Genomic DNA, 11,398 nt, shown 5'->3' with positions numbered 1-11,398 from the left:
CAGCTATTAGTGAGGTGACTGTAAATAAGGTTAAGTTTTTTTTGTTTTGTTTAAAAAAATATTTGGAAGTGGCTTGCTATATTCAACACAACTCAGATAATAATAGTGGCTATGTTGTTCCTGAAAGAAACTCCAAAATCATGCAACTGCCTGGTTTACTCAGGGTCTAGGCTGGAGGATGGGGGAGTTATCTTTTCCTCTGATTTCAGCCAAGGTAAATAATCTGATAACAGAACGCCCTTTAAACTTGGGACTCTGGAGGTTGTGAGGGGCACAGTGATCAGCAAGTTTAAATTGTTCCATAAGCTCATTGCCTGATTTCACTGTAAAATGATAAATTACAGATGGCAAAGTGTGTCAAATGGAAGTAGAATCCTGCCAGTCTAGTGCTAAGGTATTTGGAGAACTAATATAAATGAAAATAGTTTTACTGGTGAATTAACTTGTTACAAAATACCACAGACATTAAGGCATTTGTTGAATACCTTTGAAAATTCAGTTAATTATTTACAAAAGTAATACTTAGGGAGTTTTCACAGGTAGTGGAAACTGTAGCTGGAGACAGTAATGAAGATGAGATTTAAAAGCTATTTTATCTTCCTAGTTATGGTGTGTTCAGGCAAACTCTTTGCAGAAGGTAAATACACTGAATTCTATTGTACATTGAATCTAGAATATGCAGTATTGGTAGCTTAAATGTGATGTCTTTCATCTCTTTACTGAGTAAACACTTTTTTAATTTTAAATACATTCTTTTGTGACATGGCTGGTGGTCACAATTCAGCTGTCACTGATTCCTGTCAAAGCCTCAAAACTAATATTGAAATGTTCAGACTTCAGAAGAAATTCCTTTAAAAATGTCTTAGCTGTGTAGAGGCACTTACATAAATTGAATTTTTTACTATTAAAACATTTTATATATTGAAGTGTCTTGGGGATTGAAATATTTTCTCTTTGTTACAAAGCAAAACTGTGGAAGTTAAGTGGAACCTGCAGAAGTTATCTGGAGTAGTCTTGCCTTTTCTATCCCTTTTTTCAGCACTGATTTCTTCTTTCGGTTGTTGTTTTTGGGTTTTTTGTTTTGGTTTTGTTATTTTGGGGTTTCTTTAAGTAACCTAATGTCATATTCAGCACTACTCTTTAAAAAGGTTTTCTCCTAGTACTGGGGATTGTTTGGTGTTTTTTTAATTGCTATTTCACTTGTTTTTTCTTCAGTCTCCATTTCTTGTTCCTTTTCTGTTGACTGTTCTTAAATTCCCTTTCTTAAGCAAGCCTAACTCCTATATTGCCTCCTAGAAGCTTGTCCTACTTTTCTGGTAACATTTCCTGAATTGAGGAGCTGAGGCACTACTAATCCTCATACTTATCACTGAATTTTACAGTAGGCATTGGTGTGTTTGTGCAGCAAAGTGTTCTCATGCTTCTGGGCAAAACAGTAAAATAAAGGTGTCCTGCATCAGTTTTGCCTTGTTCACATTAGGAGGTTTTATTCTACAGCTGATATTCTTGTGAACCCTATGAGTAAAAGCTGATGAAATTGTAGTATGTCTTCATTTCAGCAGGTCTTAAAAGGCCCTTCATGCTTGTAAGTATTCAGAATTTTATTCTTGTTTGAAAGCCTGAATCAGTCACACTGATACTAGATTAATTGATGCAAAAACATTCATATCTGGGCTGAAATTTTTAGTGGGAAATATATTGATCTTTTTGCAGATATACCTTGTGATTTGCCACAGATAGAAAATGGAAACCTTGCCCAGTACTATTATAGTTTCAAAAGTTACTATTTCCCTATGCGTAAAGGAAAAAAGCTCTCCTATTCTTGTATGGTTGGTTACACAACTGAAGGCGGGACTCAAGATGGAAGAATAACTTGTACAGCAAAAGGATGGTGTCCAGTGCCACGATGCTACAGTGAGTTAGCTTTATTCATCTCATTGCTTCCAGCAGGAACATTCCTGGCTGGTTTTCCTGGGACATAGAGGAAAAGGAGCTGCATAACAGAAGAGATAAAATGTACAGCATGCAGTCATTTATGTCGAGACTGCATAGGTTTATATATGGAATATTTTTACAATAATACATATTTTAAGGGCATTTATTTTTTTTACATGAATATAAAGATTTCCAGTTTTCTTAGTCTGGGAAAACTATTAGTTTTCCTTTAGATGTATAACTTCTTGAGTCTCCCTAGCTCTAGATTCCTTGGCTGTATTCCATGTGGTTACTGGTGGTCTGATGTATTGTTTGATGATTGGAGCAGAGTTTCTTCTATAGGGTGAGAAAATCAAATTAGATCAGTGCAGCTACAAACCCTTTATTTTGCTTACAGGAAAACAAAATATTCCATTCTTACTTTCTAAACAAGCTGTCCTTCCTTCAGGAAAATGCACCAGGCCTCTTTTGGAAAATGGCTCTTTTTACAGTACTGAAATAGACTTCAAAATCCATGAGAAATTGCAATACAAATGTAATCCGGGCTACCACACCCCAAGTGGTGCTACTGAAGATGCAGTGCAGTGTCAACCACAAGGATGGTCCTTCCAGCCAAGCTGTACTAAAAAACTTGGTAGTATTCTGCATTTTTCTCTTTTCTAATCTATTGGAGATGTATATAATTGCACTGTCCTTGCTGCACCTGTAGGGCCGAACTGCCTATGACAGGCTGTCATTTGAGTGCTCCTAAAGCAGATTCTCAGCTGTACCTCTGGGGGAAAACTTGTCAGGTTTCACATGCTGCTGGTTTTGTGCATTTGTAAAGGTATGTAAACATGACACATGTAAAATGAATAAAAGTAGAGATAAAATCACACTGTTTCAAATAAATCCATTGCTATACAAACTTTCTGTTCCAAATGACAAGTGGAAAGCTTGTGCCAGCAACTGTATATGTAGTTTTGTTATTTGCCAAGATTTTGCCTGGGATATGGGCACTTATAAGGTGTATCTAAAGGAAACTTTGGAATACTCACAACAAAAAGAGCAGTTAACATCATGCCTGTGCTTTTTTCTGTTGAGAATCATGCCAGGTGCCCAGGCTACATCACGGCAGCTACTCTCAAGCCATGCAGGAGGTGCAGCTGAACGGGACACTGTGGTACTGGTGTGAGCAGGGATACCGCACTGCGGCAGGGAACGCCTCTGAGGCAGCGCTGTGCCTTGCACATGGATGGGCCCTCACCCCCAGCTGCACCAGTATGTCATCCTCTCTGAAAACTGATTTACTCTATACATAAAAATTGGCAAAGAGGCTTCTTTCATCAGCTGGTGGAAGGAGCGTTCCTCAATTGACTTTCACTGCTGTGTTTTCTTCCCAGGAATAACTTGCTCCACTTTGAGTGAAGTAGCTCATGGAGGTTTCTATCCTGTGAAGAAAATCTATGAAGAAGGAGATGTGGTTCACTTTTTCTGTGACAAACATTATTCTGTCACTGGATTTGACTTAATTCAATGCTATAATTTTGGGTGGTATCCAGACCCTCCAGTGTGTGAAGGTATCCTGTTTTTATAGTTTAACTGCGTAAAATTCTTGGAGGAAAGCTTTAACCTTCTTTGAAGAAATTAACATTTTATGAATGCAAAAACAGAAAAATCAGAGTTTGTATCAGCTTGTAGCCCAAATGTAAATCAAGTATTAGTCAAAGGAAAAGGAGCCAAGGTAGCAGAAAGGGAGGCAATGGTAATTGGAATTACATTTCAGTGAACTCTAACAGCAGAGCAGATACTGCCTCTTACTGTTGCTTCTCTCAAACTGTGTCTTGGAGAAGCAGGAATCAACAGTTACAGGGAATTTTTAAGACCCTGAAGCTCAATAAACTGTGTTCAGAATATACCTGAAGGTTTAATCACGCCTTCTTAATCCTGCCTTGTGGGATGGGGATGTACCTCTTGAGAGGCATTAAAATAGAATTTGTAACAAGGTTCTCCAAAGCATGTAGTACTTTTCGGAGTTGTACAGCCACCCCAACCTGTACTTGTTTTGAACAGAATTAATTAAAAGATTGTCCTGAGGACAGAAACACACCTTTAGCGATTACCAGCACTTCCTCAGTCACTGGGGGATAATGGAGAGTCTCAGTAAAGAAAGTTCCAAAATAATGAAAGGTGAACCAGCTGAGATATAGAACAAAGCAGAAAGCAGCACAAAACTTTACTACAGCTTACACTCCAACCCTGTGTTTATTCTCATGACACAGCAGGCACTTTTCTTGAGAGAGTGCAGAGAAGGTGGAGATGCTCTGGAGGATGAAAACAAGGCCCAAATTTACTTTTGAGGATACAGTAGTCACAAACTTTATTTAGAGATAAGAAATGGGCTATGATTATCGCTTCTTCTGTAGCATTAGAATTAATACATATTCTGCTTTAAATAGTATATGAATGGAGGGTATGGGAAATCTCTATTTCCTGGTGTCCTATAAAGAACATTTTATTAAGTCTCTGTGGAGAAATTACAAATTTGTTTATAGAAGTACAATGACACAGTACTTATATTTTATATTTGTGGAATGAAAAGTCACTTGTTTGTTCAGGCCTCCTATTGTACTAAGAAAATTGAGAAAATTTTATGAAGAATTACTCTGGCCTAGCCAAAAAAGCCTTTTGAGTGAAAGGCTTGTATTGTGTATGGTGAGCTTAACTGTGTACTTGGTTTTGGTAAGAGAGAAAACAATATGCAATTTTTTATTTTCAGATGTAAAAAATAAATGTCCTCTACTACCATTCCATCATGGCCATATAAGCACAAACAGAAGAATATATCATAATGGGGACAAAGTTCATGTACAGTGTACCTTGGGAAGGAAAGAATTTGAAGAAATCCAGTGTGAAGGAGGAAAGTGGACATCACCTTCTATCTGTATTAGTGAGTACTTCTGTGAAGGCTGACAACTGAACTGAAATGATTATTCAACCCATGCCTTAATATTCTGGAGAGTCTCAGTTTCTGTATCTGCAAAACTGCTATACTTCCTCTGTTAAAAGGCTTGAGAGGCAAAGCTGTGCTTATTTTGCAGGCAATCCATGATTCCCAGATTAAAAAGGATGAGCTAGGTGAATTCAGCTGCCACCTGTGACATCTCCCATGGAAAACTGGGATTATTAAATTTTACAGTACATCATATCTGTCTGTTTTAGTATTTTAAAATGAGCTGTTTCTGTGAAAACTGGTTCTGGGTCTCTGCTATGATTACAGGAACTGTGGATAAACAAGAATCTGGGGCACCACCACCACTCGAGGCAGATGCAAAAATAAGGACAAGCCAAACACATCACAATGAAGGTATGAGTAGGTGAACATTGCTCTTCTATTTAATAGGGACTCTCCAATCCAGTTATAGGCATTTTATGACTACTTTTATTCTTTTGCTATGGGACAGTTCCATATTCTTGCAAATACTTGCATGGGCTACAGATGTCAATGTAGCCAATAAATAAAAGGTCATTGCTGCTTATTTCTAAATTACACCAATAAGTCTGCTCTGTATTTATAATTTTATTTTATACAGAGCACTTACTTTTTTCAGTCATTTTGTACCCTTTAGTATTTTTTGGACATACAAATTCATTAGTATTTTGTTGCTCCTTTGTTTATTACTTCCAATGTGGGTTCTTTTGGCTTTTTTGAACCACACATGGATGAAACATTTCAAGTAATAAATAAGATGGTCTAAGTCACATAAAAAGAACTAATATGTATTGAATGTAAACCAGCAAGGGCCAAAAGTAGGCATATATGTAAAGCATAGAGGGAAATAAAATCCATGTCTGCAATTCAGAAAGGCAAGTGTAGAGTTTCTGAAAATGAAACTTGGAAAAATAATTATATTGGTTTATATTCTATTTGTTTGCAATTTTTTTCACTCAGTCTAGTATTGGTCTGATACTTCAATGAGTGTTAACAATGTTGTAATCTAATCAAGATTTAATTGCCTCTCTCTCTATCCCATATCAGAAGCGCAGCAAGACTGTGCCTCTCCACCTGTGATTAAAAATGGTGGTGTCCTGGGCCCATTATTGGCAAGTTACAAAAACGGTTCCTGGGTAGAATATGGTTGTCAGCATTACCACGTTTTGGATGGGCCCAGTACTGTTTACTGTAACCATGGAAACTGGACAGAACCACCAACCTGCTTAGGTGAGTCTTGGAAGGAAAAACAAGGTTTGTCATATGTAATATAAAAAGGGGAAAATGGAAGGAACATCTAAATAATCTTTTAATTACCATCTTTTCTCTTTTGAGTTGATAAAGATTCCAGAAATATGAGGATGAACCAAAATTTAATTTTTAGCAGGCCTCTCCTGCTGGGTATCCTCTGGCCTGTTCTTAAAACCACCCAATTAAATAGATTCCTCTGTTTCCTTCGTGAGCTATTCTAGTACTTAGCTATCCCTGTTCCCTGTGAGGATTCTCCAATTTCTTTCTTCCATATTGTCCATTTAGTTAATTTCTTCCTGTCTTTCAGTAGGTGATTAGAAGGAATGGTGTGGCTGTTCCAAAATGGCTTTTAGATCCAATTAACAAAGAATTAGCAATGACTTCTAGGACTTTTGTTTTTAAACTTTCAGGCTTTTTTTTTATTATTATTATTATGTGTCCTTATATATCCTGTTTCATCCTGACCTGGACTTTTAAATTTTTCTGTGCTGCTTTTATGTATGCTGCTCAAAACAATGTATAGAACTCCCACTAGAAAATTACCATTGCTAGCACAAATACAAACAAGTGTTGTTTGTTTATCTTTCCTTCCTTCCTTCCTTCCTTCCTCTAATGAAATAATTCAATTTTTTTAACATCCTTTGGTAAATTGGCTCACCTTTTAGTTTGTGATGTACCATGAAAATGAAAATACACCATCAGTTCAGTTTTAATTGCATATTTGTAAATGAACAGAAGTTATCTCATCTAGACTGAAATGCCCGGGTCAGCTTTTTTATCTCAATACTCAAATTTAACAAATCTTGTGAAATAATGAAATCTCATTTCCTGTGAGTATCCAAATAAACCCATCATCCTTTGCATGTTTTCTGAGATTTCTTTTCAACACTTACCTAATCAGACGAGAAAGAACACATGCTGATGTTAGCTTCAGGAAAATTCCATGCAAATTTGGTGTTACACTGCTGCCACCAGACTGCCAGTAACTGAGTTCTCTTTGCCTTTCCCTCAGCAAAGCATCAATTAAGGGTCTTTATCAGCCAGTGATTCTCATGGAACTTGTAGAAATTTATTTTTGTAGGTGACCCTCTGTTAGGCTTTATTGACATTGAACAGTGGTTTCAGAAGTTAACAAGGTTACTCTTCTAATGGAAAGCTACACTCCCCAGTGTGATGCTGGCACTGGATTTTAAGAACCTGTCAGAAAGCATCCATTCCTTTTGCATGTGTTTGGTTTTTGTTGTCACTTCAGACCGCTTCTTTCCATATTTTCATGCATCTGTAGTTCTTTGTCTTGCAAAATTCAGAAGCATTTTAGAATTATTGACTTGGGGTTCTCTTTCTTCATTCCTACAAAAGTGAGCTAAGAAGTCAGTTAAGGTGGCTTTTTATTAAAATACACTTTTAATCCCTAGAACCATGTACTCTTAATGTAACTGATATGGACAGCAACAATTTAACATTGAAATGGAGACGGGAAGAATTACTTTTCCTACATGGAGATCTCATAGAGTTTGAATGTAAACAGGGATATGGTTTCCTCCAGACTGCCTTTCCATCTCCTGGGAGGACACAGTGTGACCATGGCAGACTGAAATATCCAAAATGTGTTATTCAAGGTAAAGCAATATTTTTTTTAATTGCATTTTTAATTAATCAATCTTAGACCTATTTAGAAATTATTTGCTTTGCTTTTAGTGTGGGCCTGGAGTCTGTTGAAATAGTCAGTGTTTAGTCTTCAACAATACATATGCACAAGGCAAATATATTGTTGAATATAGCCAAGTTTGGAAAAGTGATGCACCTTCCTTTTCTGGGCAAAGCTGTAGAAAGGAGGGGGAAGCTCTTCTCTGAGCTCAGGAAACTGAAAGCTCTGTAGAAAGAGAGCTGTTCAAAGAAAACCTTTATTTAGATAAAGTTGTCAGTTTGTTAGTTTCTTCTTATTCAAATGTTTTTACTGTTATTGCAGCTGCTACAGAAAAATGCAGCTCTCCACCCTCTATTGCAAATGGAGCTCTTACTCTCCCAGCACTGCCCCAGTATGACAGTGGATCTTCAGTTCACTATATTTGCTCTGACTATCATTTTCTGCAAGGCTCTGAGAAAATCTACTGCTCTGAAGGACATTGGACTTCACCACCAGTTTGTATAGGTAGGTGTGATAAATAAGATAAAGAAGCACTTATTTCTCTATATAATTCATAGCCTCAAGGAACAGCCTGGTAGTGACCTGTAAGGGCCATCTAGTCCAATCCCCTGCAACGGGCAGGGTTGCTAGAGCCCTGTCCAGCCTGACCTTGGATGTTCCCAGGAATGGGGCAGCCACTGCCTTTCTGGGAAAAGGGAAAACAGTTCCAGTGTTTTACCACTCTCACTGGTGGTAATGTCTTCCTTATGTCTAGGCTGAATCTACCCTCTCTTAGTTTGAAACCTCCTTTCCTACTGCTCCAGTCACTACTGAAAAGTGTGTCTTCATTTTTCTTACAAGCCCCTTTTCGGTTCTGGAAGGGTGCAATGAGGTCTTCCTAGATACTTCTTTTTGCCAGGCTGAACAACCCCAGTTCTCTCTAAAATCAGATACTTATAATTTATAAATATAGTATTATCAGCTAGAACTTTTAAATCTCAATTTCAGTGTCTTAAGTGACATATGGAAGTTTTAATAGAAGCAAGTTAAGCTCATCTGGTGGATTTTTTATTTCCTTAAACTACGATATGCCTGCAGTATAATAAGACAATAGGAAATACTTTACAGATTTAGTGTAGCCTGATCAAAATATCCTGTTCCAAAAATAATCAGTTTATTAGCACTGATCAAGTCTTTTCTTTTAGAGCCATGTATTTTGTCAAAAACTGAAATGGAGAAAAATAATGTGCTCCTGCAAGCATTCTATGCAGACCAAGTTTACTTTTACCATGGGGATTATGTTGGATTTTACTGCAAACAGAACCATTTTGGAGCAGAATCTGGCACAACTTTATTTCAAGTACAGTGTAAGAGAGGACAGCTGGCATATCCAAGGTGTGTTGAAAGAAAGCAAGTATGGACTTGAGGAAAACCTATAGGAAGGGTATGTACATGTTCTTTATCTCTTATTAACAGGTGAATTAGGGTGTCCTCATGTTCTCCAGGTCACTCCATTCAGCTTTGGGAAATGAGTGCTGAGTCTGAGCTGGAGGGGGATGGAAGAGAAAGGCCCTTGTGGGATGAGGATGAGCAGTGCAGCACAGGGATGCAATATTGGCATACACATGGGAAAAGATGAAGGAAGGAGTTGTACATCTTAAGAGCACTTATGTCTCCCTTCACAATTAAGGAGCCTCTAAAGGACTGAACTTGAGGAACGATATAAAACAGCAAGTATAGAAAAAAGTTTTTAAGGGATCTGTAAAACTACTAAAACCTAAAAGTATACAAATTTACTGAGAAGTTATTATTTTTAAAACTATTTAAAAATATTAAGATCCATCCAAATTATACAAATCTACTTTGTATGACTTCCTATGACACCTAAATATTGATACTCTTAAGATTTTGTGTCAAGTTTTGGCTTCACAACCTCGGATCCAGGCCAGCCAGGGGTGGTGTGGCAAATAAACAGAATGGGCACGGTTGGGTGACTGAAAAAGTAAAACTGCTTTAATGGTGAAATAACAAACAGCAGGAGGCGAACACAGAGTATAGGGTCAACCACAAAAGATGCAAAAAACATGGGTACAACAGGATTTATAAGGAAGATCTGAGGTAGATCTGAAGGCAGGGTTCCAATCACAGACTGAGATTATGAGTATTAAAAATAATGTGCCAAACGACAATCAATCAGGGATGAGAACTAAGAACATTCTGGAAGCATAACCTTATATGAACAGGCTTGCTAACATCTCACAGTCTTAAGATGATGCCAAACCAATTCCATCTCTACATATCCCCCTTCCTTTTGAACAATTAAAATTTCTTGAATAGACTTCCTGACAACCCTTAAAAAAGAAGTTATTAAGCAAGGTAACATTAACAATACAACAAAAATAACTGTAAGAACAAGCAAACCAAACTGTTTTAACCAATGACAGCAACCTAGCTGCAAACCCCAGTTTTTGAAAAGTCCACTCAACCAGTCATTTCCATCTTCAACTTGTAACTTCTTTACTCCCTTCCTTCAGTACTTGGATGCTCCTGTGTATTGACCCACTGTGGCTGGAAGGTTCATGCAACAAATGCCCTCAAAGTCCTTGCAGCTATGTCCAGGCACTAGCAGCAGGAAATCTGTGATGTTTGCAATCGTCTCCCAAATGTGCTGCTTCAGTTGTGGGACTATCCTCCTTCAGTAAGGAGCAGGATCTTGAATATTCCAAGTACTGTAAGAAGGAGTCCTTTAAATGTTATCTCTTGGAAAATGATCTATAAAGCAAAGCTGCACAATAAAAGGTAAAACAGTTAAGATATGTTGTTTGTAGATAGTTTTTTAACCACTGTGATCTTGTGTTAGTTTGGGGATTCTTCCTGTGGTTGTTTGCAGAGTGGTTACAGGTCGGGCTTTACGTTTTGGCTGTGATCCACTGGGGTCCTCTACGTCTGAAAACACAAGCATATCTCCTCCCCCAGGGAATTAATAGCCAACAATTGGAGGGTTAGGCTCCATAAATGAACTGTTCAAAAACTTAAAAATACATGCAACCCCATTGAGCCTCTCTGCAGTGGACAAGGTCTCTAGCCCCCCCTCTCTTGTCCCCTCAAAAACAGCACAATCATCAACATGAACCTGAACAGAACAAACAACACTAACATGATCCAAATCTCTGTCTCCCATGGCCCAAGATTAAAATTATCCTCATAAGGCAGTGAGGCGGTCCCAACCAAACTCATCTACTCATCATCCCTCTTCTGGACCAGAAACAATGAACATAAAGAATTCTTAAAAACTTTGAACACACAACTTAACAAACATGGTAACACAGTTAACATAACAACACGAGAAAAAGTAAAATTCAAAAACAAAACAGTCTTTTCTATTTGGGACTTATTTTAAACTTTCATTCTAGGTTTTATACTTCCACATAATCTGCTTGTTTTCTATGATTTAGCATTTTTTGAGACTCAACATAAGTCTATCCCTGAAGACTAATATTAATTGCTCGGGACATATGGCACACCACAAGGATTTAAAAGTGTATGCCCTGGGTTTTACTCTGCATGGTATACTTTTCCCTTTGAAGAATCTATGAATAATCATCAGATTGAAG

The 11,398-nt window shown here is 37.6% G+C and overlaps 1 protein-coding gene across 1 annotated transcript; it reads left to right on the top strand.

Annotated features, from left to right (window-relative positions):
* The first annotated feature begins 496 nt into the window (after window positions 1-496).
* On the top strand, window positions 497-10,596 carry LOC131581245 (coagulation factor XIII B chain-like). Its single transcript, XM_058843310.1, has 12 exons — window positions 497-637; window positions 1,714-1,914; window positions 2,384-2,569; window positions 3,019-3,195; window positions 3,318-3,494; window positions 4,694-4,864; window positions 5,195-5,281; window positions 5,954-6,136; window positions 7,573-7,776; window positions 8,127-8,309; window positions 8,990-9,228; window positions 10,319-10,596. Exons 1-11 carry the CDS (start codon window positions 568-570, stop codon window positions 9,208-9,210), a joined length of 1,860 nt encoding a protein of 619 aa, XP_058699293.1. The 5' UTR covers window positions 497-567; the 3' UTR covers window positions 9,211-9,228; window positions 10,319-10,596.
* Window positions 10,597-11,398: the final 802 nt, after the last annotated feature.

This window comes from Poecile atricapillus, chromosome 7 (assembly GCF_030490865.1).
Source record: "Poecile atricapillus isolate bPoeAtr1 chromosome 7, bPoeAtr1.hap1, whole genome shotgun sequence".
Taxonomy (NCBI): domain Eukaryota; kingdom Metazoa; phylum Chordata; class Aves; order Passeriformes; family Paridae; genus Poecile; species Poecile atricapillus.
This window is presented reverse-complemented; position numbering and strand designations above follow the sequence as displayed.

Excerpts from the sequence above, each read along its gene's own strand:
- LOC131581245 (XM_058843310.1), top strand. The coding sequence starts at position 568 with ATGAAGATGAGATTTAAAAGCTATTTTATCTTCCTAGTTATGGTGTGT. Across the intron at positions 5,282-5,953 it reads CCAAACACATCACAATGAAG|AAGCGCAGCAAGACTGTGCC; the intron begins GTATGAGTAGGT and ends ATCCCATATCAG. Across the intron at positions 7,777-8,126 it reads TCCAAAATGTGTTATTCAAG|CTGCTACAGAAAAATGCAGC; the intron begins GTAAAGCAATAT and ends CTGTTATTGCAG.